Source organism: Branchiostoma belcheri, unplaced genomic scaffold (genome assembly GCF_001625305.1).
Source record: "Branchiostoma belcheri isolate BF01 breed outbred unplaced genomic scaffold, Haploidv18h27 scaffold18, whole genome shotgun sequence".
NCBI lineage: Eukaryota > Metazoa > Chordata > Leptocardii > Amphioxiformes > Branchiostomatidae > Branchiostoma > Branchiostoma belcheri.
In genome coordinates, this window is record NW_017803268.1 from 96,927 (window position 1) to 124,646 (window position 27,720).

A 27,720-nucleotide genomic window follows, 5' to 3' on the forward strand; every position below is an offset into this window, starting at 1 on the left:
AAATAACTAACCTAACATAGTTAAATGTACATTATCCTCTTATACTTTAATAATTGTATGTAATGTAATTTATGTTAGCTGCATGTTGATGTTATCCTATGTGTTTCATGTACTTGTGTCCTCTCCTGGAAGAATAGATGTCACTAAGGACTTAGTAATAGGTAGACAGCATATAAAAAGAACTCGAACTAGAAATGTAACATTTGCAAAATAAATGCATAATGTTTACCTTCGCATATGGCTTGTTCTGTTAATTCTTACTCAAACACATTCATATATATGGTCAGACAGGAGTCTAAATCCCTCCTGCTATAAAATTGCATCATGAAATGTAACCCAACACTAGTTACCATGGTGACAGACGTCTGGTTCAGGTCATTGACCTTATTTGTTTGGAGTAGAAGAAGAGGAGAAAACAGAGCAAAACCAATATGTTTTCCTTTGCATAATGAACTCCAATTGAGGTTAAACTTCAATAAACTACTAAATGACATATACTATACTACTATAAATATATATATAGAAATTTCAATCCTACCACAGTGAACATAACAGGAGTTTAGAAATGGTGGTTGATCATGTGGGTTTCTAGTCTAGACTTGTAGCTGGTTCTATAGTCACACAGGGAACACTGAAAACCCTTCCCCGCCCTATGCACCACCCACATGTGTGTACTCAGGTTATCCTTCACGCCCGTTCTGTACCCGCACACTCCGCACATAAACGGTAACTCCTCGTGATGCTGCGTCGCCGCGTGGTTGTCCAACGTCTGCTTGGTGGCTGCGGAAAAGCTGCACTTTCCGCACCTGTAGACGTTGATGTCTGCGTGGTCCCTGAGGTGGTATTGTAGGTTGGTCTTCAGTCTGGTCTCAAACGGACAGAACATGCACTTGTGGAGGGTCGCGGCTCTGAAGCCTGGCACTTTCCTGTTTGCTTCAACCTGTGGAAAGAAATACAAATTTTTTTAGATAAAGTGTTGTTTTTTTGCTGTACTGATTTGGTGATTAAAAGATAAAAGGATTTCTACATTTCTAAAACTCAAAGGCAAAATACTGGGGGGAAAAGTTTTGAAGTTAGCACTGCGAATAATGTTATGTTTCTAGTATTAATGCTTGTTTGATACTTTTAATAACAAGTTTTAGTCTCTCTATATATATTACAGTCTTACCAAATGCAAGCCATTTTGCAGATATTGTTGGCTGCACAAATGGGTAAGTATGGAAACACATCTTTTTATACAGAAAAATACAGATACAATCTTGTGACATGACTATGTTGACTATGTGTATATCATATATCACTTAAGATCTCATACCAAAGTTTGTGCAAATGAATGTAGTTACTTGCTGGTGCCATGGGAAACTGTGGTGTGAGACCTTCCTGTTGAACCTGCATGTTTCCAGTTATTTGCTGCTGGACTAAAACTGATCTCATACCAACGTTTGTGCAAATGAATGTACAGTTACTTACTGCTGCCATAGGAAACTGCGGTGCGAGACCTTCCTGTTGAACCTGCATGTTCCCAGTTCTTTGCTGCTGGACTAAAACTGGTTGCACAGAAGGGCCTACATGTACATCTGCACCTCTGTTGGTCCGACTTTCGTTACGCCTAACTTCCCTCCTATCTCTCATGGCACTCACTATCCCCATGGGGTCATCTTCATCTGTTAATCCGTCGGTTTTTAGCTGCTTGGCTCGCTTCAAATCATCCAGAAGGGCTCGGACCGTTTTTCTCTTCTGCGCCTGGTACTGTCTCGTGCTGACCATGCTCACCCTACTCACGTACGCTGTGACATCAGGGCTGGGAAAACCTGTACTGCCATAGCCGTTCTCTTGGGAAAGAGATGTCCCTACAGACAGGGGTTCAGTCAAAGGTAGTGTGGGCACAGATATAGCTGTAGGGTCATGTTGATCTGTGGGAGTCATAAAGAAATTTTGAGGCATGGTGTGTTGTATTGGTGTTAAAGAGCTGACTGGAGAATGCCCTGGACTTGCATAGTCTTCCCTAAATTCTCCCTCCATGTTGTTGTCCGTTCGCGCAGTACTTTCTTCCATCCTCACTGAATAATCTACAGGTAGGGTGGAACCTGTCTCAGCACTGTCGTCTATCTCTGTCTTGACAACAGTACTTGGGGATTCAGGAATGCCTGAGTTGTCGTTGTTAGCTGCACTTGTCGTACAAGAAACTGGCCAAAAGTCATCATCTCGTTCAACTTTTACCACCACATTTGCAGGGAGGCTGTTGTTTGTATTCTTAGTCTCACTGGTGTCCTGAACTGAACTTTTCCCATGTAGAGTGGACTGGGAAAAGTCTTGTCCTGGTGATTGTTGCATTGTAGAGTCTGTTCTGCTGAAGTTCTCAGAGCCAAGTTGTTGGTTGGGTGCGAGAAGCATCTGTTGTGATGCCAAAGTTGTTTGTGTTGGTGTGTGTGTAGAACTTTTGTCAGTGTATCCATCCTTTTCAGTCTCAGCACTCTGGAAGCTGACGTCTCTTGTTGTGTCAGAATTGTACAATGTTCCCTGCACATCTTGGTGACTAGGCTTCATGTTCCTAGCTTCTGTAGACTCTATCATCAGATTCCCTTGCCCCACAACGTATGGAGATGTGTTTTCATGCATAGAGAATGCCTGAAGTGTTTGTGTATTACTATTAGAAACACTGTTTTTGAACATGTTTCCTTGCTCCTTGTGAATACTGCCTGGCATTCTTGTTCCTGGCAAAGCATTGTTTGCTTCACGTTGTGTAAGTTGTGTTCCTGTGCTTGGTTGTTGTCCTGCTGGTTTGAGTGAAACTCCTTGCACAAGTTGGTTTGGAGAACTTTGGGCCATGCTTGATGCTGTGTTGCTACGGACACCATTTGTGGCCACGCCCTTGTGCAAACCTTGAGGAAGTACCACCTCAGATTGTCGCTGCATTCCTGAGCTGGAGGATCTGTCCTGGATCAGAAGACCTCCCTGGGCTACTGTTTGTGACTGTGGCGGCAGCTGGGGACTTGTCTGGCTCACTAAACTGGAGGGAGATTTCCCTAATGTATTTTCATCTGCTGGCAAAAGTTTCGCAGGCAAGTTTGGAAGTTTTGCGATTTCTGCCAGCCCGTTTCGAATCACTTGTGTAGGTTGCGGAGGCATAGCCTGAGGACTTTGCTGAATCTGTGGACTAACTTGCATCTGTAATCTCTCAGACTGGCCAATTGTGAAAGAATTTCCATGTACTGGAGCACTTGTGTGTGGTGGACCCGTATAGCTGCTTGGCTTCATTCTTGGCAAATTCTGTTTATATTCTGCTACAGCTTGTGCAAGTTGTGCCTGGAGATTTTGCTGCATTGCTGTCATATGTGAGATTGTTTTCACAACTTGGTGTGGAGAGTTTTGGACAACACCTTGTGCTCTGTGACTGGGGATTCCTTGCAAAGTATTCTTTGCTCTAGATTGTGCAAACTGTGCTTCGAGTTCTGTTCTTAAGTTCTGTTGTGTTACTGTTGTTGCATGCGAGGTTGGTTCTACAGCTTGGTTTTGAGAGTTCTGGACAACACTTTGTGTTGTGTTGCTAACTTGGGTTCCTGTCATCAAGTTTCCTTGCAAAGTATTTTTTGCTCTAGTCTGTGCTTGGACATTCTGCTGTGCTTCTGAACTTATTGGTGACACCATTTCTTGGTGTGGAGAACACTGTGACGTATTGCCATGGTGGTTTTGTACGTAAGGAGCCCCCTGTCCATCCGATGTCATTACATCTCGCGCCCTTGTCTGTGGAGAGGGCTCTTCGCTAATCTTCCCCTTCAAATGCTGCTGAAGCTGCTCGTACTCACACACCATGACCTCCTGTAGGAGGTGAGTCAGTTCTTGTTTTTGGAGGGTTTTATCCCTTCCTACCGCGATTTTTCTCCTCTGCAGTTCCAAGAGGACCTCCTTGAGGTACAGTCTGGGGAGAACTGCCATCGTGACCTCCCAGGACAGGCCGCATACACCGGTTATCGTTGCAGACATTCTGGACTCTGAAGAAAGAAATAAGAAAGATTAGAGATTTGTAACACCACCATGATTATCATTGTAACTTTGCATACAGCCAAAACAAAACAAAGGAAGAGAATGAAAAATTATTTTCAATATGAAATAAATATTATATAAATATATATATGAAACTCAAGTCAGACAAGAAAGCATAATGTAAGAAACAAAAATCATATCGCTCACATTCTCAAGTCAAGTAACTCTCAAAAGTGAATTTTAGTCATGTGGCTGAAATATTTACATTGTCCACATAAAAACTCCTTAGGTCCTACCAGTTAAAGCAGTATATAGCATAAGTAATTGAGACTTAATCTCCAAGGAGATGTTTCAGTGGCTGTAAAAGACAGACTGAGAATGAAATCGGCAATTCAGTGGCGAATGGATACTGTCTGGCCAATTTGATACTGTCTTTTGCGGCCACCAAAACATCTGCATGGAGATTGATTCAGACTATTGTCTTTACAAACCACAAAAGTCTGCACACCTACAAAATGTACAATGCTCACCTTTTACCCAGCACACATACAATCATCACATGTATCTGATTACCTACTTTTAGCATAACTCACTCAACCGGTTTATAATTACCTCATTGCTAGCTATCAGTCTGCATTAGATAATGGTTTCAGCAGAAACCCACCTGGAAATAATGGCATTTCTCAGTACTAATTAGGATACTTTTATGTACTAGTATATTTCAACCTTTAGCACACTGAAGTAGAGTAGCCATTTGTCTATATATCAATTCTCTATTGGTTATGGGGTTAGACAGCTGATAGAAAGCACCTGATAGACATTATCTATACAAATATAGTCAAACAAGGACTGCAGTTAGACATGTTTTAGATCTCATGACAGGCCTATCCTTTAAATGCCACAATGATTTCAACACTAGTGACTTCACACAGCCTTAATACTAATATATATAGGCTATAGCAGGTTGGTAAGTACGTAACTCTGTATATATGTGCTGTTGTCAAACTGTTATAACCTTTAGGTTTAGCACACCAATGTAGCTGTTGGATACCAATTCTCTATTGGTTTCAGCATAGGGTTAGGCAGCTGCAGGGAGAATATACATGTAAATAAATATTAAATACTACTGTTATGTTTAAAGGAAGTTATGAGACAAAACACTTTGCTGAACTAAGACATGTTTCTATGGGCTGAAATGTATATATAAAGACTCAACCATTTTACTGATCCTACCTTTACTAAAATTCTACTTTATAATAATCCCATAAAGACTTAATAAACCAAGGCTGCCTTGTCTCTGATCCTTCCGTGCATTAATAATATTCACAATAATTGTGACTCAGCATTCACGTCAACGATAAATTATTCAACCAAAGCACAATGACTGAATTTAAATATTTACGAGGTCTGGGACGATAAATTTTCTCCCTGAATGTGTGAATCCACTGCTGACAATGAAATTCTAAATGCCTACAAGGGCCCGTAATATGGTGTATATTGACAACAAGATTCTGTTGTTTCAAATCCACACAAAAGTAAAATATAAACCAAGATATAGATTGTATGCAAGATAACCAAACCAGGGGACCAGATGGTCATACATATTATATCATTATGTTCTGATTTATGCAAATTGGTCATTGGTATGCACTAATTGCAGGCTGGGTCCCTCTTGGGTCTAGGCCATGTTAAAATTATGTACACAATCATGTAACTTAGCTTTGGGTCACCCGGTGATTCTAGTACTTGCCTCTTTTACTGATTAAGCTCAATAGAACGTCAAAACAAAAAACAAGGTGTAATCTGCAGAATAGCTAAATGACAAACAACAAGGTTTAACTCGAAGAAAATTTTGATTTCTCTCTTCTGTCTCTCATTTCAACTCAGGAAATGAATGAGGACAAAAAGCAGATGGTGATATAATTTTACAGTTAATTGCCTACGAAAATTATTAGTCCTGCATCCTGTAATAATGTCTTGTCTTGTAAAAATCAGATCTGCAAAAATTATAATTAGATCATATCAGGCCCTAATATACCTCATCTATAAAATTGTAGGCAAACTTCCTGAAAAGAGCTAGTAGGAGCTTTTAAAGCTATAGCTACGTAGTACAATTCACCCCAGAAAGGTGACATTTGCAAAGCTGTCCCTACTTTAAATCACAATACCAGCCTGTCTGACCTGTATGGTGCCGTACTGTTCAGTGTGTCTGCCCCGCTTTGTGCATGTATAATCTATGGTCATCTATGCCCAATCATGCATACGATCGACTTATTACCCTAAAATCCAGTCCACATAAATTTTGTGACTCATTCTAAAACAAAAACGTGGAAACGCGACGTTTCCGAACACTAAAAAGAAAAATTCCTGATGATATATGATAACTTAGTGGGTATCTGATTGTTTCATACCTTAATGTCTGCTTAAACCGGTGAGATATGTTGAAAAAACGCCTAAATATCAGGAACTCCAAACATCACATACTTGCTTCTCAGGAAGCTTTTTATTCAATCTAAGGGTCAAAGGTGAACTTTGGGTTGTTTCATTCACAAAAGGGGTCCACTTCTTTAGACGGAAAGAAAGAGGGTACTGATGGCATAATATGATACAAAATCAAATTGATAAGCCAAATTTGGGTATCATTTAGTATTTGAGTATCTTTTATATTATTTTTTAAATCCAAACTGTCAGGAATTGAGTTGTTTGATAAAGTTATTTTTATTGACATGTCCCTACTTGGGTAGTGATTTGTTCCATAGTTCCAAGATGGCGGCACATGTAAACAATCACTCGTCCGTTGCGTCGTTGCTTAGTTGGTAAATATGACGTTTTCTGTCTCCATAACTCATGACAACTGGATTATTTCGGGTTATGATACGTCTAAGATATTGTTTGTGCCGTCGGTGTACTGTTTTTAATCGTTTATGTGTAATTAAACAAAGGCGTCCATAATTAGAAAACCGACCGTTGGCGTAACGTTAGATAACGTTACAACGTCCCGCACTCAGTTTAACTTTTGAAATAGCACAAAACAACATTTTAGTGCAGTATATTAAATTTCCATTGATTTGGGTTGAAGGTTGGTATCTCATGCAGTTCTAATGTCTCTTTTGTGACCTTTCCTTTCCTGTCATTTTTAATTTATAGTTTGTTTATGTTTGAACCCATGCATATGAATTCCCGCCCACTCAAAGTTCTGAATATATCCTTTGATTGTTCCTTGCTGTAGTACAGTTCTCTTCCTATCTTTCAAGCAAAAATTTTGCAATTGTAAATTTGTATTGAACGGCAATTAATCAATCATTCAAAAGTTCAAATTCGGTTGCAAGCTCTCATAATTTTATAATAACCGGAAAAGTACTAGTAACATTTGCAGATGCATTTATGTTAACCTTCACATGGCCCAGCTTAACAAGCTTTGTTTATTCTTACTCAAACGCATTCATATATATGGCGACCATGCAGCCCCTCTTGAACTCAGTTCTGCATGGCACTTGCAACATTATGTAAACCAACACCAGTTACCATGCTGAGAGACATCTGGTTCAGGTCATTGACCTTATTTGTTTGGAGAAGAAGAGGAAGAAGAGGATGAAACTGAGGAAAAACAATGTGTTTTCCTTCGGTAAACATAACTACTACTAAGCTGTTAAACATAGATGTGACTTCAATAATCAGTAGAAATTCAAATAGTCAGCTTAAAAAAACAATGGACGCATGTTAGAAAACAGATTTAATGTTGTGTGTATTTTGCTTTGAAACTATCAGGTCTTTACGGTCGCTGGTGGCTAACTTCAGTTGCCATGCCAACCACGTACACGCCCTTCCCCCGAACATCAAGGACAGGCTGGTCCATCTCATGAGCAAGAGGGGGGTCATCAAGGATGATAACATCGGAAAGGTCAGGCCTAGGGAAAAAAATGTTGTGTTTCCTGTTTCAGTCTTGAAAAATTAGTGTCGGTAGGGATTATCTTTTTATTTTCATTCTTTTTCAAATTGGTAACATAGTAGGATTCGAACCCTGGACTTCTTGGTGCCGAGCTAAATACTAGTATGCTAGGAATTACGCCTACAACAATGGGTAATCTTTAACAGGTGGTTCATCAGAAGATGCGAGAGTTGGACCTGAGTGAGAGTGAGGTCAGTGACCTGAGTCTGGAGCAGCTGTCCGTGTGCCGGAACCTCCGTAAGATTGACCTGAACGCCGTGAAAGGGAACACAACAACTGTCACAACTGCAGGTGAAGATTGTTTATTTGTTTGTTTGTTTGTTTAAGGAACCTCCTATTAGTGACAATACAACCACTACTCTTCCTGGAGTCCTCTTATATACATTGTAAAATACAAACATTATAACTACTTTGAAAAAAAAAACGTCTCACTAACATTTGTGACTTTATTTCTGACTCCCCCCAGGGATCCTCTCCTTGGTACGGTCCTGTAACCTTCTCCAGGTCGTTCACCTGCGGAGGTGTATCGAGATTACAGACGAGGCGATCGTGGCTCTGTCGGAGAACTGCCGCCAGCTGATGTGCCTGAACATCGGCGGCTGTGCCAAAATCACAGACAGGTCACTCCAGGCACTGGGACAGAACTCCAGGATGCTGAGAAGTATCAACTTTGGACACACTAAGGTAAGAGCTAGGAGGCTAAAAGGCACCCAACGTGACAGTTCAGTAAAAAAAAATCAATTTTCTGGCCAGATAAGTAGTAGTATTAATAGTAGTAGTAGTAGCAGTACTGTAGTAGTAATAGTACTGTAGTAGTAGTTGGAGTAGTAGTAGTAGTAGTTGGAGTAGTAGTAGTAGTAGTAGTAGTAGTAGCAGCAGCACTAGTAGTAGTAGTAATAGCAGTAGTACTGTAGTAGTAGTAGTAGTAGTTGGAGTAGTACTAGTACTAGTAGTAGTAGTACTAGTAGTAGTAGTAGTAGCACTAGTAGTAGTAGGAGTAGTAGTACTAGTAGTAGTAGTAGCACTAGTAGTAGTAGGAGTAGTAGTAGTACTAGTTAGCAGTAGTAGTATTAGTAGACTACTAATAATTGTGAGCCACATAAAGCTATACAGTAAGACTAGAGTAATAAATTGCACTGCTGGGTTTGTTTGATTTTTATTTTCTTAACACTAACAGATATGCTTTGTAAAATTATTTTGATGGTGAGTGATTTGGTATACTGTTGTTATTCTTTGTGTTACAATTGTAGGTCACTGATGATGGAGTCATTAGCTTGGCTACAGGAAAATGCAGACAGTGTCTGACGGTGGGTTAAGTTATTAAGATTTCATTTCATTTCATTAGCGCATCAAGTCCGGTGAAATTTCGAGATGCATACTTGTCATAACTTCTTGTAAAACTACTGTGACATAGATACCTTTTAACTTCAAGGTTTAGTTTTTAGGTTGTCCAACATGTTTGAGAATTTTCTTAGAAAACAGCAAATGTGTGACTCTCCCACATGGAAGTCATGCATTGAATAAATCAAGATGGATAGGGCTTTTACAATGTATCAAAAGTAAGTTCCCTTTTTCTCACCGTAGGAAGTCCACATGGATGGTTGCCAGCTGCTGACTGATGATGCAGTAGAGGTTATTATGGAGAGCTGTCCTCGTATCTCCATCCTCATCTTTCACAGCTGCCCCCAAATCACAGGTAAATGATTTTGAAGCATGGTTGTGTAAGAAAATAAGCATCCTATAGGCCTGCTAAAAAGACATATTGTTGTCTTCTACAATACGTACATCTTTGAGTTATAGATGCTATTTTCCAACGGGTTGGTGGAAAAAGCAGTCCGGTCCTAAAAGTCTACCCCCAAATCGGACGGGACTTGTTTTTCACCAATTGGACTGGACTGTTTTTTCCACCAACCCATTTTCCAACCTTTACTCCTCAGACCGTTCCAGAGTTGCTCTGGAGGAGTTGAGTGGACCCAACTCCAAGATGAAACAGGTGACCTGGACCATCTACTGAATCATGCTGGCGAGTGGCATGGAACGACTTCCAACAGATAATCAAATTTAAAGGTTTAAGTATATGTTTTCCAGGCTTATAAAGTCAAGGAAATTATCATGTCTGTATGCAACATTTTTTGAGAATATGAATTTTGTTTTGTTTGAACAATGGTAAAACTTACAGAAAATAGACTACTAGTCAGGAGAAAAAATACTAGTAGGAGTTTTCAACCAGTTTGAAAAGGGATGCCAAATAGTATTCAGCTTTGAAATTGTAGAGTGTATATATTCAATGATGTTTATTAAGGCTAAAAGCTGCTTTTCTTTCAGCATTATTCTACATTCTCAAATGATGTGTAAGACTTTATATTTTTTGAGGTTGACACTTTTATTTTTGTACCACATACAAACAGTAATTCTTAAGTAATACATGAATATCATATTATGATAGAAGATTTCAGGAGTTTGTGTAACACTGGAAATTCTTATATAATTAGATATGAAATTGTGTCCATTCCTTAATAATTGAGGTACTTGTTGATTTTTGTCATGCTAACAGCAAGATTTGTGTGATATCTTTGTGAATTGTGTACATTAGAATACACACTGATACTTCTCTGAAATGATACTTTTGCATGACAATGCACAAAGAACTCAAACACCCTTAAAACAATAGCTCACATCATTTTGATTTGCAACAATAGTCTTTTTTGGAGCATGATCAGTTGAACTTCATATTTTTAAGAATGAGCAATATGTATTACACATAATTCTGCAGTATCTAATTGCCCATTGTACATGTACAATGTACTGCAAATTTACCTACTAGGCCAAATTACCAGTATCTGACACAGTATTTGATACATTAGCACCATGTGTGTGAATATTAGTGGATGAATTTCTTTGCACAGCAGCCAGTAACTTTACTTTCGTCCATCCTTTGCGGTGGTGGTTTTTTTTCCTGCCTCATCTCCCCCATGTAGCGAGTGGTTCACTCCTTATCTTGGTCGAACACCACCCCGACGACCTTCCGTGCCTGGTCCAGGATACCGGCTATCTGTAGGCTCATGGCGTGGGTCATCAGGGGACTCTCAATCAAATCTGTGAGAGACACAGAACTGGTTTCAGTTCTACAGACAGGGTTTCAGTACTAAGGACAGTGCTTCAGTACTAAGGACAGGGACAGGGCTTCGGTACTAAGGCCTGGGACAGGGTTTCAGTACTAAGGACAGGGCTTCAGTACTAAGGACAGGGCTTCAGTACCAAGGACAGGGCTTCAGTAATAAGGACAGGGCTTCAGTACTAAGGACAGGGCTTCGGTACTAAGGACAGGGCTTCAGTACTCACGAGAGAGCTTCAGTACTAAGGACAGGGCTTCTGTTCTTGATACATTTGAATATTCTAACCTTCCTGAAGACACCTCCTGACTTCCATGGCCTCGTACCTCATCCCTGTAGCGTTGAAGTAGTTGATGGGTTTCCCAGCTGGGGGGAGGGGGAACTTGTGGGTCCCGTCTGGAGCAACCAGCTCTTGAGGACTCCAGAAGGATGGAATCTGCAAAATGTCATCATAGAAATGATGCATACAATTGGGATTTGTGGAAAAAGCAGACTGCTTGCACTGTTGGGGTATTTTGCAAGAGGGCGCTACTACACAAAGAAACGACCAGCCTGCTTTTTTCACCACAGGGTGCCTGCTACAGCACCAGCTACCATGGCGACAGCCATGTGATCCTTGTCATTGACCCTACTTGTTTGGAGGAGAAGAAGAAAAAGAAACAGAGCAAAAACAATTATGTATTCCTTCTGGGAAGGTTAACAATACTAATCCGCTGGAGTAAGCCCACACCTTGAGAGTTCCCTTGGTCCCGTACACGTAAGCCTCGTTAGCCAGGAGTGAGGTCATGCAGCAGACCAGGGTGGCCATCCTGTTCCCGCTGTACTTCAGGATGATGCTCACAGTCTCGTCCACTTCTGTAACAACACAGCGTTGACATGTATCAGCTATAACATGTATCATTACATTTACACCACTCTTAGCCAATAGAAAACCCCTTTTGAAGTTGAAACGGCAAGAAACGTGCTTTTGGAGTCAGGTTACAAAATGTCTGGTTGCAAATGGAGCTATTTTGAAGCTGATGATTTTTTTTCATACAGTACATTTAGTGTCTCTGGAAGATGTTATTCATTAAATTTGGGGTTAAATTTTGATGACAATAAAGAACAACTTAGATATTACTAAAAAGGTTACATTTGCAAAGCAGGTGCATAATGTTTACCTTTGCTTATGATCTGCTCTGCTAATTCTTACTCAAACATTCATAATATATATATGGTCAGACAGGAGTCTAAATCCCTCCTGCTATAAAATTGCAACATGATGTAACCCAACACTAGTTACCATGGCGACAGACGTCTGGTTCAGGTCATTGACCTTATTTGTTTGGAGAAGAAGAAGAGGAAACAGAGCAAAACAATATGTTTTCCTTTGGTAAACATAATAATGGCTCACCGCTGTCAGTTAGGTGTCCGCTAACAGTGATGTCCTCTGGTTCTTCTCCTTTGAACACAAAGTTGGCAAACTGGACTGGATAGAAGCCGAGATCCATCAGAGATCCACCTGCCTGGGATCTTAACAAGATCACAGATTCATCAACAAATTAGAAAATCTGGATCTGGTACTAAAATTTGTTTAATTTCAAAGTGGACATAATGCTGTTTTGGAACATAACCTAAGTAAATGGAAACAGAAGAGGTATGGCCATGTCTCATGGTCATCAGGACTAGCCCAAGGGGCCATTTGGGAGGCCAAATCCATGAATGTGTAACAGGGGCTTAACCAAAACATTAAGAGGAACAGAAAACTGAGAAAAGTTTTTTAGGCCACGTTGGCTACGTTTTTCTGAAAACATAGTGAAGGAGTGGCGTCAACACACATCACTCGCACGGTTGCGCAAGGTGTGGTCTGCACGTACGCCACATCTGGCCGTGAGCCGTTGCGTGCATTGTTCAAGTGGTAAGTGAGTTGTACGTGCTTACAACGTACGATCTCTGTGCGATTGCCACTTTACCGTAAGGAGGCTGTACTCACACGTTCGTCTTATATACGGTACGCCTGGGGCACGCGCGTTGCCCGTACTGGCTCGTACCCGGGGTGAATCCACGGGGTGACCGAGGCTTAAGGATCAGAAGGTAAAGTTGACCATGTAAGTGACCATGATGAAAGCAGAATCGTGCTAACTCACCTTTCCTTCATCCTTGGCTCATCGCCCTTCGGAAATCCAAAACACGCGGTGACCAGTCTCACGTCCCCAATTCCTCCTGAGTCCATTATTTCACGGGCTTTCAGGTACACCGGAAAGAAACGACTCCAAGCAGCCTAATGTTTCAAACAAAAACAACAATCCTTATAACATAAAATCCAACATTATTTTTTATAGTACAACCGTGAGTATACTGTATTGACAATAACGGAGTGTACTTCCGAATTACATAATTATCTAATTTAACTCTAATAAAAAGCAAGAATTAGCCTGGGTACCATCCGGATTTTTGCTCCTCAATGCTCGAAAAAAATTTTTCCTGTGCTGGCTGCCCAAGTCACAGAGCCTGCAAAGAAGGCTACAAAACTACCTCCATAAAGAAGATGTTTTTCTCCTTAGCGAGGCCGATCATCTGCCGCGCCTCTCGGGAGTTGACTGACATCGGCTTCTCACACAGGACAGGCTTCCCCGCCTGGAGCATCATGGTCGTCACTGGGGCATGCTGGGTATGGATGGCGCCGATGTATATAGCATCTGGGTAAAATGAAACAAACAAAAACTAGAAAGATAACATTTGCAAAGCAAATGCATAATGTTTACCTTCACATATGGTCTACTCTATCTAATTCTTACTCAAACACATTCATATATATGGTGACAGGAGTCCAAATCCCTCCTACTATAAAATTGCAACATGATGTAACCCAACACTAGTTACCATGGCATGGTAACAGATGTCTGGTTCAGCTCATTGACCTTATTTGTTTGAGGAAGAGGAAGAAGAAACAGAACAAAACATATGATTTCCTTCTGCGAAGGTAAACATCAACCGGAGATTGAAAATATGTGTACAACCCAGATATCATAACTCACTCAGCCCAATGCACTATTCCATTATGACACTGGGGACAGGGACAGCATTGCAGTACTAGGGACAGGGATTTCAGTACTAGGGACAGGGACAGCATTTCAGTGCTAGGGACAGGGATTTCAGTACTAGGGACAGGGACAGCATTTCAGTGCTAGGGACAGGGATTTCAGTACTAGGGACAGGGACAGGGATTTCAGTACTAGGGACAGGGATTTTAGTACTAGGGACAGGGACAGCATTGCAGTACTAGGGACAGGGATTTCAGTACTAGGGACAGGGGACAGCATTTCAGTGCTAGGGACAGGGATTTCAGTACTAGGGACAGGGATTTTAGTACTAGGGACAGGGATTTTAGTACTAGGGACAGGGACAGCATTTCAGTGCTAGGGACAGGGATTTCAGTACTAGGGACAGGGATTTTAGTACTAGGGACAGGGACAGCATTTCAGTGCTAGGGACAGGGATTTCAGAACTAGGGACAGGGACAGCATTTCAGTGCTAGGGACAGAGATCTCAGTACGTAATTAGTATCTTTACAGGGTAGGTAAAAATCAGAAATACCTGCACAGTGAGGCCCAATTCTGCCTGCACTAAGGTTCATATGCAGATGGTATTTCCAGCCCTCATGTCCAATGTTATGTTATTGATATCTATCCATATATTTTACCTATGTCGTCCTGTGCTGCCAGCTCTGCATATGATCCGTAAGCCCTCGGGATGTCGTGATGTTTAGCAAACTTCTGGGCACTCTCCAGACTTCTGGCTGCCACAGCCACAACCTATACCAACAGGAAAGAACTTCAAATCTTTGAATCTGAATCTAATAACCAGTATATTGCTATAGTTTCAAATGTATAGATGAGGTTTTATTAATCTCCAAGCAGATCCTACGGTGGGAAGACAGATCCAGAGGAGTATCCATTTATACTACTGATTTAGCCAACAAATTCAATGGATACTGCCTTGCCACCATAGGATACTGCTTTGAGATTAAGATTTTATGTCTTCAAAGAAACCAGGTTGACTGGATAAAACTCTCATATTCTAGTGAAAAATCCACAGTTCCGAGTTTAGACTCCGGAATTAAGCAAATTGATATTTATCTTCAGAAAACATATTGTTTTTGCTCTGTTTCCTCCTCTTCTTCTTCTTGTCCAAACCAATAAGGTCAATGACCTGAACCAGATGTCTATCACCATGGTAACTTGTGTTGGGTTACATCATGTTGCAATTTTATAGCAGGAGGGATTTAGACTCCGGTCTGAATAATGAATATATGTGAATGTGTTTGAGTATGAATTAACAGAGCAGACCATATGCGAAGGTTAACATTACTTAGTATGCATTTGCTTTGCAAATGTTACCTTTCTAGCTAACAATTCCTTTACCTGATGTTCGTCTTGAGGGAGGGTGTCCAGAGCGATTTTGAACTCGTTGCTGATCCTCCCTGCGCTCACAAACCCCCAGCGAGTCGGCGCCATGTTGACTTGACGTTACTTATTAACTTCAACACTCTGGAATGAAGCAACACTAAGGGCTTTGTTACTATTTAACGTCCAAGTCCATGAATCTGCACAATGTTAATTGGGTTGACGTTACTTATTAACCAGGACACGCTACAATAAGTAACTATACTATTACGGCTATTGCATGATAATTTGTTACACCACGATCAGAACACCCGCAAGTCACAATGACTTAACAAAAAAAATAGTATAACGTTAACGTTATATCATAAAATGTCAGGTAAAATTCTTGAATTGAAACCCAAAACGTTTTTGTCCATTTGTCCAACACAATAACATATTGTATTTTATTATATTTCAAGACACTAGTGAAATTTGGATTAAAATATGGACACGAGTGTCTAGTCATGCGTTACTTTATTCGACTTACTAGACTTGCTGGACAAGCTGGGCCTACATTTGAATCATTTTCTAGTGTGAAAAACCACGGAGGTTCCTTTTTTCTACCTCCATGGAAAAACAAACTGCATCGTAAATTAAATTGTGACATACGGAATGCAGCTAGCAGGCAGACGACACCTATTTTTATCTCAAACTATTTGAAAAAGCATGCATTGTACCTAAATCAAGAGATCTGCCATACCTGATTATTCTTAATTAATGCATATTTCTTCCTTACCTCTTTGTAGAATACCTTTCACTCCAGTGAAAGTTTCGCGTGCCTCCCCACCGAAACACTACTGAACTTTGTTTGACCCCATCAGCTGATATATTTTAGGCGTCTACCGTATTTCTTTCATTGCCTTATCATTCTGAACAGTTACCACCATAATAATTTGTTCATAATACCTATCAAATATGAAATAGTTTTCTCCAGTTCTGTTAAAAGAGTAACCGTTACTTACTTTAAAATATTACGCGTTTACCGAAGAGTATAAAGTATGGAGGCATTAAGATTTCTGCATGGTGGTCTACTAATCTGTGCTGAGGTGACATCTACCGACTTTGATACAAAGTGCAGCTTTTCCTCAGAATCTTATCAGCTACTACAGCCTGTATTAAATTGCTGTATTAAAGGTGCTAACACAATTATTTGATAAATTAAAATAGCCTCCACAACAGACAACTTGTAATATATTTTATTGCACACATTCTGGTACCAACCACTATCCCAACATTGTTACTCAATGACAAATACATTGTCTAGTGTTGTACATACAATTTTTTAAAACAACCATCCTTTCCCATTAAAGGCATATAAAGTAAGGTTACTTTCAGCGTATATCAGCTTTTATGGTAGATACATTACATTATTACCTTATCAGTTGAGTTATTTCTCATCTACACTGTATGGGGTAACATCAAGGTAACATTAACATCAGTCTTCTCTCCAAAGAAAGACACATTTATATTTGTATGCCATCTGAAAAAATATAATTTATTATCACTATAAGGTACTGTGGTGCTTCTGACTTAGTTTTGCATCTTCAAATAAGTAGGAAAAGAGCCTGCATGCCCTTTTTCATAAGGCCTTTTTAATCAGGCCTTTTTAATCTTCGTAATCTGTAGGCAGCAGCCCTAAATCATCTTAATTCGTTATCAGTACATTAGTGGTAACATGTAATGGTTCATGATCAGTTCTCAGAGTTAAGCGTAATTCGTAATCGGTGGCAAAAATCTTACATAATTTGTAATCACTACCCCCCATGCAGGCCCTCTGATAAGGCCCCATTCCATTTTAATTTAAGATCACAAAATCACTCCCTTATTAATGGTGTTTTATTCCTTGTCCTGGTCGTACACCACCCCGACCACCTTCCGTGCCTGGTCCATGATACCGGCTATCTGTAGGCTCATGGCGTGGGTCATCAGGGGACTCTCAATCAAACCTGAAATAGGGAAAAGAACAGAGTGTCAGAACAAAGTCAATGTGAAGTCTCAATGCACCTGAAAAGACATACCATACAACAAAACATTAAGGACTACTTTGAGAGATACCTACCAAACAAAGTGTACAAAGGGCAGGGGACAAGACTTCAATACTAAGGACAGTGAACAGGACTTCAGTAATAAGGACAGAACTTCAGTACTAAGCACAGGACTTCAGTACCAAGGACAGGACTTCAGTACCAAGGACAGGACTTCAGAACTAAGGACAGGACTTTAGTACTAAGGACAGGGCTTCAGTACTAAGGATAGGGCCCCAGTACTAAGGACAGGACTTCAGTACTAAGGACAGGGCTTCAGTACTAAGGCCAGAGCTTCAGTACTAAGGACAGGGCTTCAGTACTAAGGACAGGACTTCAGTATTAAGGCCTGGGACAGGGTTTCAGTACTAAGGACAGGGACCGGACTTCAGTACTAATATTGTAGAGCTTCTATTCTTAATACATTTGAATATTCTGACCTTCCTGAAGACACCTCCTGACTTCCATGGCCTCATATCTCATCCCGGTGGAGTTTTTAAAGTTGAGCGGCTTCTCTGGTGGAGGGAGGGGAAACTCATGGGTACCGTCCGGGGAGATCACCTCTGTAGGACACCAGAAGTTTGGAATCTGAAAAATGTAAGAAAATTCAGGTGTACTTGGTGATCATTTTATATAACTTAATACTTTTAGAACTAGAAAGGTAACATTTGCAATTTTTGCGAAGCAAATCCATAATGTTTACCTTCGCATATGGCCTGTTTGGTTAATTCTTACTCAAATACATTCATATAATGTTATGTATACATTTGGTCAGACAGGAGTGTAAATCCCTCCTGCTAAAAAATTGCAACATGATGTAACCCAACACCAGTTACTATGGTGACAGATGTCTGGTTTAGGTCATTGACCTTCTTGCTTTGGAAGAGAAGAAGAAAAAGATATCAAAAACAATATATATTCCTTTGGTAAGTATCATAATTTTATGTTTTTGTTGCCATGTTTTTAGTTTGGAACATATAACCTCAAAGCTTATAAATGTATGTATATCATCATTTTTGCATAATACATTACAGCAACAGTCCACATCTAGAATAATGTCCACACCTTAAGAGAAGCCTTTGTCCCACACACATAAGCCTCGTTTGCCACAACTGCAGACATACAGCACAGAAGTGTGGCCATCCTGTTCCCACTGTACTTCAGCACTACAGTCACTATCTCATCAACTCCTGCAACAACAACATCATTAGTCAGAGTAGCTTTTAAGTAAACAGAGCTAGATGTGTTAAGATTTAGTTTGTGACAGGTGCATGTAGTTTAGATGTAATACTAGAAAGGTAACATTTGTGAAGCAAATGCATAATGTTTACCTTAAAGTTTGCATATGGTCTACCGTTAATTCTTACTCAAACACATTCATATATATAGTCAGACAGGAGTCTAAATCCCTCCTGCTATAAAATTGCAACATGATGTAATTAGTTACCATGCGATGGTGGCAAGCGTCTGGTTCAGGTCATTGACCTTCTTGGTTTGGAGAACAAGAGGAAGAAGAAGAAACACAGCAAAAGCAATATGTTTTCCAATATTATTAGAAGTTGCAACCATGTACCTGCACATACAAATCTTTTGTTTGTTACACATGTAGTCCTAGCCTCTACCAGGCTTCATAGGCAGCTGGAATGAGAAATTGGCCAAGTAGACAGGCAGCATACCAGAGGAGTTAGTCTACAGTTCAGAGTGACAAACTGTACTCCTTTGTTGGACACTAACTCTATTTGGCCGATATCTACTCTTTACAGCTGCTTCTGAAGCCTGATAGAGGCTAGTATAGTCCGGCTATATACAGTTGCAGACAGGTAGGAATACAGCCAAATTTAGCTCTCTATGATAAAGTTGTCTAAAATATAGTATAGTTGGCCAGTGGCAAGGGGAAACAATAGTAGCTCACCCCCATCACTGAGGTGTCCACTAGTGGTGATGTCCTCTGGTTCCTCTCCTCCAAACACCATAGTGGCAAACTGGATCACATAGATCCCCAGATCCAGCAGGGATCCACCTGCCATGGATCTAACAAGATCACAGATCCAGTTACAAGTTATTTGCTTCCAGTAGAACACAGTAAGTGGCACATGTACAGATGATTTGCAAAGAAATGATATTCATAAAACTATACAACTGAGTGTAAATGTGACAATATCAAACAAAGCAGAACTAAATGATGAAACAAGTGGGCCCTGTACATATTTGGATCAGTATAGAAGGTATAACCGCCCCTCTGTGTAACACACCAGCTTCGCAGGCACACAGCATGGTGGCAGGCTATATTATACCAAATGAATTGTTACATTTAATCTTTGCACATTTAATTGCAGAAGTTGTTTAAAGCTTTCTAGTATTCTGTGATTAAACTGATTTGGATGGCATGTTCGGTATTACAAGTAAGATAAACATGATCAAATGCTCAGTTAAAAGAGTCAAATAACAACAGCAACATTTACTGACCTTTCTTTTACCCTGGGTATATGGCTGATGTTACCCCCGAAACATGCAGTCACTGCCTTAACCTCCCCAACTGCCCCTGACTCGATGATTTCACGGATTTTTTTGTACACTGGGAAGAAACGACTCCAAACAGCCTGTAACAAAACATGAATTACTTCATAATAAGGATAAAGTTTATCTTATGTTAAAGCCAAATGACAAGCCTCACTTGGTCAGTCTACTGAGGAAGACAAGAGTGACTGGTTGAAAGCTCTAGATGAATGTCTTTGTGTTGGATCTAAAGTTTTAACTTTAAACATATTTTCTAAGCTGTTGTGACAATCTTTGCTTTACAGAAACTCATGACTTTTCTTCTTTCTTTCTTTCTCTCTCTTTCTTTCCTCATCACTTTAGGAAACAATCAACAGCATTACACACTCTTTGCTACAGCACCAACTTAGTTTACAGTTAGGATAAAGTTTTGTTTAATTGTGTTTAAAATATTTTATATTTATGGGCTTGGGCTACAAGTCTAATACAAATAGATGAATACATGATATGACACATGACAAACTTTCTTAAAGATGCCTGAATACCTCCATAAAGAAGATGTTGTTCTCCTTAGCGAGGCCGATCATCTGCCGCGCCTCTCGGGAGTTGACTGACATCGGCTTCTCACACAGGACAGGCTTCCCTGCCTGGAGCATCATGGTCGTCACTGGGGCATGCTGGGTATGGATGGCTCCGATGTACACAACATCTGGGGTGAATTGAAAAATTTATGTAAACCCTACCATCTAGATTTATGATTACCATATTGTTTTTGCTCTGTTTCTTCTTCCTCTCCTTCTCCAAACAAGTGAGGTCAATGACCTGAACCAGACGTCTGCTTCCCTGGTAACTGGTGTTGGGTTACATCATGTTGCAATTTTACAGCAGGAGGGATTTAGACTCCTGTCACCATATAATATATATATGAATGTGTTTGAGTAAGAATTAACAGAGCAGACCATATGCAATGGTAAACATTTATGCATTTGCTTTGCAAATGTTAAATTTCTAGTTATATTAATCTTTTTCTTCTGTCATTTACAAACTCCTTTACAAATATGCTGAAAAAATGTCATTATCTACAAAATGAGACATTAGTCTACTTATTAAAAGTCTTTAGAATTGTAGTCAATTGATTTAATAATTTAAAAAATCTTACCTATATCCTTCTGTGCTGCTAGCTCTGCATATGACCCATAAGCTGTTGGAATGTTGTGAGTTTCAGCAAAGTTCTGGGCACTTTCGAGGTTTCTAGCTGCCACAGCCACAACCTTTACAATATTGAAATAATACGTAACAAAGATTTAAATTGATAGACTGATGAATAAGTATGATTAAATTTGAATTGCAAAGACAAATTGATAAGAACAATATCTTGTCTGGTTGTTGCCCTGTTTAAGCATTGTTATTTTAGCAGAAATTCAGTCCTCAAAATGAGTAGGAAAACAACAGTTCACAGTTAAAACTTGTCATTAAAGGAAATTGTAGTAAACTCCGGAGCTCACTTGATGTTCTTCCTTCGGCAGAGTGTCCAGGGCCACCTTAAAGTCGTTGGAGATTTTCCCAGCGCTCACGAACCCCCATCGAGTCGGCGCCATAGTACAGGCTTAGTTGTCGAGCTAGTCTGACCACGTACTGAGGAAAACAACATTTTGAGGTCTCTTTCCGCAAAGTTGTTCTCATTGAATTAGATGCCTATTTAGTCTTATGTCTTTGGACCAAATATGAGGTGCACGAACGTCTGATTTTAAGAATCAATTAAGACACACTATAGATATTTACGGACTTTGTCTCGTCTGCGTGATTATTATTGTTATTGTCAGAGCAGACCGACATGGGTTAGATCCTTTTACTATTTTGAGCTCAAACGTATGTTATTTTATGGACAGAACGCTGACTGTTAGTTGCTGATACTAAATATGTAAAACCCTGCTGAAATCTCTCTTTCTTTACGCCTGTTTCGTCTTAAGTTACAAAGGTAAAGTTTTACCTGGACCCTTACCTGTTCACGTCACATGTGCCACTCCCCTCCCACCAGCTGGTAACCTTTGACCCCTTCTGACTGGGTCGTCTGTTGTAGACATTTTGCTGCCTGAATGTATCATCTCCCCATTTCTTAATCTATCCCTCAAAAAGAACGCATTTTCTTTATTGTGTGAAGAAAAAATGATATTACAAATCACTAGGTGTACGTTTGATAAACTGTAGCGAAAATCGTAAAACAAACAGGCATAAAGATCATTACACGCTAGACTGCTATAATTCTATCTCTCATAAAAATTAAAAAAAAAGGTTTGGAAAACTCCGGAAAACGCAAATCCTCATATTTTTCCGCTTAGATATTCGTATTGACGGATTGAATTATTTAACATTTAGATGGATCAGATAGGATGACAACAAAAAAGACAGTGTACAAAGTACCAAGAACAACTTTTGAAGGACTTTTATTGAGACAGATTTTCCCCGTAGGTTGAAAACTCTCCAGTCCTACTCCCTGAGGCATACGTTTACTGAAAATTTAAAGTTAATGAATATTCTTAAAGAATTTTATTTCATAGTTATTATAGTTATTATTAATATCTGGCTTTCGAGGTAGACTAATATAATAATGTCGATCGAGCATCTCATATGGTTCATAAATCAGGGAACCAAATTAAATGTATATCTTTCTATTTCCTGAGAGAGTTTAAGCTTCTACTTTCTCGTCGCCATTTTGTGGTTTACTCCTTGTCTTGGTCGTACACCACCCCAACAACTTTCCGTGCCTGGTCCAGAATACCGGCTATCTGTAGGCTCATGGCGTGGGTCATCAGGGGACTTTCAATCAAACCTGCAAATAAAAATAATTAACGTTATAATGATGAAAATCAGAACAATAACGTTACCCTTGTTAAATGACTAGATCGGATAATGGTTGAGTCTCAAGTTCTCAACATCATTGGTACCGACAGGTCTTCAGTACTAAGGACAGTGGGCAAGACTTCAGTACTAAGGACAGGGCTTCAGTACTAAGGACAGGGCTTCAGTACTACTAAGGACAAGTCTTCAGTACTAAGGACAGGGCTCCAGTACTAAGGACAGGGCTCCAGTACTAAGGACAGGGCTCCAGTACTAAGAACAGGAATTCAGTACTAAGGACAGGGCTCCAGTACTAAGGACAGGGCTCCAGTACTAAGGACATGGCTCCAGTACTAAGAACAGGAATTCAGTACTAAGGACAGGAATTCAGTACTAAGGACAGGGCCTTAGTACTAAGGACAGGACTTCAGTAATAACGCCGTGGGTTTCTCTGCTTAACACATTTTAACATTCTGACCTTCCTGAAGACACCTCCTGACTTCCATGGCCTCATATCTCATCCCGGTGCTGTTTTCAAACATGAGCGGCTTCTCTGGTGGAGGGAGGGGAAATTCATGGGTACCGTCCGGGGAGATTACCTCTGTAGGACACCAGAAAGTTGGGATCTGCAAAACATATATGATATAGAAAATTACACATGTTTGTACACTGTCTTTTTTTCAAACCCTGCATATTTTGATTACCACTCTGTAACATGTCTATCCGTTGTTTATCAGTTTGATTTGCTACAAAATGTCAGATACTTTTTGTTTGCGACGTGAGTTGTGCCGAATATAGTTTTCATGATCAAGCTAGAGGCTGGCAGAGCCTGAATTTTTTTTTGTGGGGGGGTGGAATACTAGTGTGTAGACTGCATATTTGAAAATACATGTATGAAAATAACAAAAGTAAGCGAAACGCCTGGAAAAGGCCTACGCTTCTGACATTTGCACACACCTTGACAGAGCCCTTTGTCCCGTAGACATACGCTTCTTGAGCGAGCTGTGCGGATGCGCTACAGACCAGTGTTGCCATCCTGTTGCCGCTATACTTCAGCACAATGGTAACAGTCTCATCCACCCCTGTGCGTTAACATTAAACGGTTAGTGATAAGTACAGGACAGAACTTTAGTACTAAAGAGGGGATAGGACTTCCGTACTAAGGACAGGACTTCAGTACTAAGGACATGACTTCAGTACTAAGGACAGGGGGCTTCAGTACTGAGGACAGGACTTCAGTACTAAGTATTGAAGCCCTGTCCTTAGTAATGAAGCCCTGTCCTAAGGACAGGGCTTCAGTACTAAGGGCATGGCTTCAGTACTAAGGACAGGGCTTCAGTACAAAGGACAGGACTTCAGTACTGAGGACATGACTTCAGTACTAAGGACAGGGCTTCAGTACTAAGGACAGGGCTTCAGTACTAAGGACAGGGCTTCAATACTAAGGACAGGGCTTCAGTACTAAGGGCATGGCTTCAGTACTAAGGACGTGGCTTCAGTACTAAGGACAGGACTTCAGTACTAAGGACATGGCTTCAGTACTAAGGACAGGACTTCAGTACTAAGGACATGACTTCAATCCTAAGGACAGGGCTTCAGTACTATGGACATGGCTTCAGTACTATGGACATGGCTTCAGTACTAAGGACAGGACCTCAGTACTAAGGACAGGGCTTCAGTACTATGGACATGGCTTCAGTACTAAGGACAGGACTTCAGTACTAAGGACAGGGCTTCAGTACTAAGGACAGGGCTTCATTGCTTTCATTCGGTATATTTGATACAGCTCACCCCCATTGCTGAGATTTCCACTAACAGTGATGTCCTCTGGTTCTTCTCCTCCAAACACCATAGTGGCAAACTGGATCGGGTAAATCCCCAGAGCAAGCAGTCCTCCTCCTGTTATGGACCTAAGAAAATCAAAGACGTCTTTAAATTAGGGTTTGTTACGTGCATGTCTGACAGTCACTCAAAACGATTTGTTTAACAAGAACCTAATCGTATTTATGTTAACCGAAGGAAAACATTGTTTTTGATCTGCTTCCTCTTCAAAGCTTCTTTTCCAAACAAATAAGGTCAATGACCTGAACCAGACGTCACCATGGTAACTAGTGTTGGGTTACATCACGTTGCAATACTTTATAGCAGGAGGGATTTAGACTCCTGTCGCCAAATACTAGTATATGAATGTGTTTGGGTAAGGAGTAACAGATCTAGAGCAGACCATATGCGAAGGTAAACATTATGCATTTGCTTTGCAAATGTTACCTTTCTAGTACAACTTGCCTTTCCTGTTCATAGCCAGCTACGGGCAGATTCTTCCCAAGACATACGGTGATCAGCTTTACCTCTCCAATAATCCCAGAGTAGAGGATCTCACGGACTTTCTCGTACGATGGGAAGAATCGAATTTTTATAGCCTTGGTCAAAGGAAAAGAAAAAAGAAGAAAAACTAACCTTTCTAGCCTAGCTTCGGCTATAACTTTTCCCAAACATGCTGTGACCAGTTTCACATCTCCGAGAAGACCAGAATCGAGGATCTCACGGATTTTCTTGTACGATGGGAAGTGTCGACTCCAAATAGCCTTGGTCACAACACAAACACACAAACAAAGCTATATCGTAAGACACCTCTACTGTATATTAGTATTGTCAATGGATCTCGTATTTTCAGGTATTAGTCAGGGATATACATATTGTTTATTGCTGTCTTTTAGTAATGTCCAAACAGATCTTTCGGCAGGCAGCATTTGCCAGACAGGCCAATGGATACTGCCTGGCAAACGGACACTACCTGGCCAATGTAATACTGCAAAACTGCAGAAACAAGCCCCAAGATGAGTCCTTTATTTTCGGGGTGGTACCCTAAAAGTCAGCCCAGGGCCCTTCCAGTAACCATTCATGACGTAACCATTACGAGGGTCAATATACATTGAGACAGTGTGGTTTCAACTCAGTGTGTAGATAAATTACTAGAATGTTGGCTTTGAAAAATCGGGTTTCCAATCCCTTAAAACTGCATTGCCATTGGATGTCTTTATAACATACGGTTTTTTTGCATTTCTTGGATCATGGAGAAGTCTGAATACCTCCATAAAGAAGATGTTGTTCTCCTTAGCGAGGCCGATCATCTGCCGCGCCTCTCGGGAGTTAACTGACATCGGCTTCTCACACAGGACAGGCTTCCCCGCCTGGAGCATCATGGTCGTCACTGGGGCATGCTGGGTATGGACAGCACCAATGTACACCACATCTGGGGTAAACAGATTAACAGTAATACGTGTTTACTAAACACATTTGCAGCTAAATGGTCCCAAGCACGTTCTTTGTTTCAAAATAAAAACACATAGCTCTAGCCTATTGAGTTAAATCTAGATCATTTGTCTTCTGCAAAGAGAAACTCTGGCGTAGACTGTTTTAGCATGAATGAGCTTATTTAAGGTCGTGATGCGATGTCAGTATACAGAATTAAAGCTACTAGAACATGGGAATGAGTACTGCGGCCATGTCAACAAAAGTCAATACAATTGACGAACCAATGTCATCCTGTGTTGCAAGCTCTGCATATGATCCGTAGGCTCTTGGGATGTCGTGAGTTTTAGCAAACGTCTGGGCAGTTTCAAGGTTCCTAGATGCCACAGCGACCACCTGTATAACACACACAGAAGTAAAACATTTAAATTTCTGAATCTGAATTGCTTTATCTGGACATACTAGGAGATAGATGCTAAAATCTTTGTATTGTCAGAGGAAGATAACATGTCGCAGTGCCTAGAAGTGGTCAGTTGGCTTTGCATTGACCAACACAAAGTAAAAAAAAGGATCTCTTACTTGATGTTCGTCCCTTGGCAGTGTGTCGAGAGCCACTTTGAAATCGTTGCAGATTCTTCCTGTGGCCACGAACCCCCAGCGAGTCGGCGCCATGTTTATGTGTTACCTATTACACAGGAGTCACTCAGTGACATAAATCGTTTGGGACTTGGGCCATGGCTAGCCTCCGTAGCTGGCTTATAGAACTGGGGGTTTGGTGGTCTTCGGCTGTTTTCTGATTAGCCCAGTTTTTGGCATGCTATAGAGGATAGGCCATGGCCGACACCACCAGAAATGACGAAAACGCCTTTTTATGTAACGTATTGGATTACAAATCTTTTTAGATACACACACACTAGCCTGATTAAATCGCTTTTGCCGGCCGCCCAACATCCAGCCGGCCCCCTACTCTTGGGTGGCGGACTATGTAGGGAGCCCCCCGGAGCTTTGGTTACATAGGCTACACACACACGACTAAAATCATTGTAGACTTGTCGAAAGTATTACCGGTAATATATAAGTTGCTAGCATTCACATACTTTCTCCCCCTTGCGCTGATTTTATACCTGTATACATTGTATGAGAAAACTTTAAAAAGTCCTGCCCTTGATCTTTACAGAAAGAGCCACTAAAATACTCACTAAAATATGGCTGCTAGAGAATCCTTACCTGGGTTTATCAACTTTTACGTCTGATACTCCTACCACCACACACCGTCGTCACCTTTAACCCAGTCCCCTTGGTCAGTCAGGTCAATTGGCTCAGTGAACTTTGCCCTACCTGGACAACTAGGATCACAGTGTTCATGTACTAAGTTGTCACTTGGTTTTTGCCCTACCCAATGAACAGTACAAAGTGCCTTTGAGTTACACCGTAAGATACTTTATTTCATTTTGATGGCAAAGATAGCAGGCTACCTTATTACCGTGTAGTATTCAATTACCTTATGAAGGTAATTGAATACTACACTGTGCTAGTTTGTTGAGCTGTACATGTAGTTAATAATCACCCAAGCACTGTAAACAAACTATGAAAAGAGCATGTTGGGTCCTGAAAGTTAGAGCCAACTATAATAACAAGAA

At 40.5% G+C, this 27,720-nt stretch overlaps 5 protein-coding genes across 5 annotated transcripts; 1 reads left to right on the plus strand and 4 right to left on the minus strand.

Annotated features, from left to right (window-relative positions):
* Positions 1–559: 559 nt before the first annotated feature.
* LOC109467267 lies at positions 560–6,483 on the minus strand. Its single transcript, XM_019765212.1, has 3 exons — positions 6,396–6,483; positions 1,348–3,992; positions 560–940 (listed from the first exon to the last, which is right to left on the minus strand). The coding sequence occupies exons 2-3, from the start codon at positions 3,982–3,984 to the stop codon at positions 560–562; spliced, it is 3,018 nt and encodes a 1,005-aa protein (XP_019620771.1). The 5' UTR covers positions 3,985–3,992; positions 6,396–6,483.
* Positions 6,484–6,748: 265 nt separating this feature from the next.
* LOC109467401 (protein AMN1 homolog) lies at positions 6,749–10,002 on the plus strand. The gene is made up of 7 exons (XM_019765343.1): positions 6,749–6,800; positions 7,753–7,885; positions 8,080–8,224; positions 8,400–8,617; positions 9,184–9,240; positions 9,518–9,629; positions 9,871–10,002. The coding sequence occupies exons 1-7, from the start codon at positions 6,751–6,753 to the stop codon at positions 9,945–9,947; spliced, it is 792 nt and encodes a 263-aa protein (XP_019620902.1). The 5' UTR covers positions 6,749–6,750; the 3' UTR covers positions 9,948–10,002.
* Positions 10,003–10,678: 676 nt separating this feature from the next.
* Positions 10,679–16,315, minus strand: LOC109467407 (trans-1,2-dihydrobenzene-1,2-diol dehydrogenase-like). The gene is made up of 9 exons (XM_019765348.1): positions 16,207–16,315; positions 15,450–15,575; positions 14,729–14,840; positions 13,561–13,724; positions 13,173–13,306; positions 12,440–12,558; positions 11,777–11,901; positions 11,335–11,482; positions 10,679–11,029 (listed from the first exon to the last, which is right to left on the minus strand). Exons 2-9 carry the CDS (start codon positions 15,540–15,542, stop codon positions 10,920–10,922), a joined length of 1,005 nt encoding a protein of 334 aa, XP_019620907.1. The 5' UTR covers positions 15,543–15,575; positions 16,207–16,315; the 3' UTR covers positions 10,679–10,919.
* Positions 16,316–17,074: 759 nt separating this feature from the next.
* Positions 17,075–22,013, minus strand: LOC109467398 (trans-1,2-dihydrobenzene-1,2-diol dehydrogenase-like). Its single transcript, XM_019765339.1, has 9 exons — positions 21,993–22,013; positions 21,496–21,625; positions 21,150–21,261; positions 20,536–20,699; positions 19,961–20,094; positions 19,407–19,525; positions 18,560–18,684; positions 17,935–18,082; positions 17,075–17,416 (listed from the first exon to the last, which is right to left on the minus strand). The coding sequence occupies exons 2-9, from the start codon at positions 21,586–21,588 to the stop codon at positions 17,307–17,309; spliced, it is 1,005 nt and encodes a 334-aa protein (XP_019620898.1). The 5' UTR covers positions 21,589–21,625; positions 21,993–22,013; the 3' UTR covers positions 17,075–17,306.
* Positions 22,014–22,459: 446 nt separating this feature from the next.
* LOC109467399 (trans-1,2-dihydrobenzene-1,2-diol dehydrogenase-like) lies at positions 22,460–26,753 on the minus strand. The gene is made up of 8 exons (XM_019765341.1): positions 26,660–26,753; positions 26,365–26,476; positions 25,918–26,081; positions 25,286–25,413; positions 24,620–24,738; positions 23,786–23,910; positions 23,307–23,454; positions 22,460–22,820 (listed from the first exon to the last, which is right to left on the minus strand). Exons 1-8 carry the CDS (start codon positions 26,750–26,752, stop codon positions 22,711–22,713), a joined length of 999 nt encoding a protein of 332 aa, XP_019620900.1. The 5' UTR covers position 26,753; the 3' UTR covers positions 22,460–22,710.
* Positions 26,754–27,720: the final 967 nt, after the last annotated feature.

Coding starts and splice junctions, on each gene's coding strand:
- LOC109467267 (XM_019765212.1), bottom strand. CDS start 3,984: ATGTCTGCAACGATAACCGGTGTATGCGGCCTGTCCTGGGAGGTCACG. Junction 941..1,347: donor CACAGTTTCCCATGGCACCA/GCAAGTAACTAC, acceptor TTCTTTCCACAG/GTTGAAGCAAACAGGAAAGT.
- LOC109467401 (XM_019765343.1), top strand. CDS start 6,751: ATGGCGGCACATGTAAACAATCACTCGTCCGTTGCGTCGTTGCTTAGT. Junction 8,618..9,183: donor TCAACTTTGGACACACTAAG/GTAAGAGCTAGG, acceptor TTACAATTGTAG/GTCACTGATGATGGAGTCAT. Junction 9,241..9,517: donor AATGCAGACAGTGTCTGACG/GTGGGTTAAGTT, acceptor TTCTCACCGTAG/GAAGTCCACATGGATGGTTG.
- LOC109467399 (XM_019765341.1), bottom strand. CDS start 26,752: ATGGCGCCGACTCGCTGGGGGTTCGTGGCCACAGGAAGAATCTGCAAC. Junction 26,477..26,659: donor TGCCAAGGGACGAACATCAA/GTAAGAGATCCT, acceptor TGTGTTATACAG/GTGGTCGCTGTGGCATCTAG. Junction 26,082..26,364: donor TGCAACACAGGATGACATTG/GTTCGTCAATTG, acceptor TGTTTACCCCAG/ATGTGGTGTACATTGGTGCT.
- LOC109467398 (XM_019765339.1), bottom strand. CDS start 21,588: ATGGCGCCGACTCGATGGGGGTTCGTGAGCGCTGGGAAAATCTCCAAC. Junction 20,700..21,149: donor AGCAGCACAGAAGGATATAG/GTAAGATTTTTT, acceptor AATTCACCCCAG/ATGTTGTGTACATCGGAGCC. Junction 19,526..19,960: donor ATACCCAGGGTAAAAGAAAG/GTCAGTAAATGT, acceptor TGATCTTGTTAG/ATCCATGGCAGGTGGATCCC.
- LOC109467407 (XM_019765348.1), bottom strand. CDS start 15,542: ATGGCGCCGACTCGCTGGGGGTTTGTGAGCGCAGGGAGGATCAGCAAC. Junction 13,307..13,560: donor AAAACATCTTCTTTATGGAG/GTAGTTTTGTAG, acceptor TTGAAACATTAG/GCTGCTTGGAGTCGTTTCTT. Junction 12,559..13,172: donor GAGCCAAGGATGAAGGAAAG/GTGAGTTAGCAC, acceptor GATCTTGTTAAG/ATCCCAGGCAGGTGGATCTC.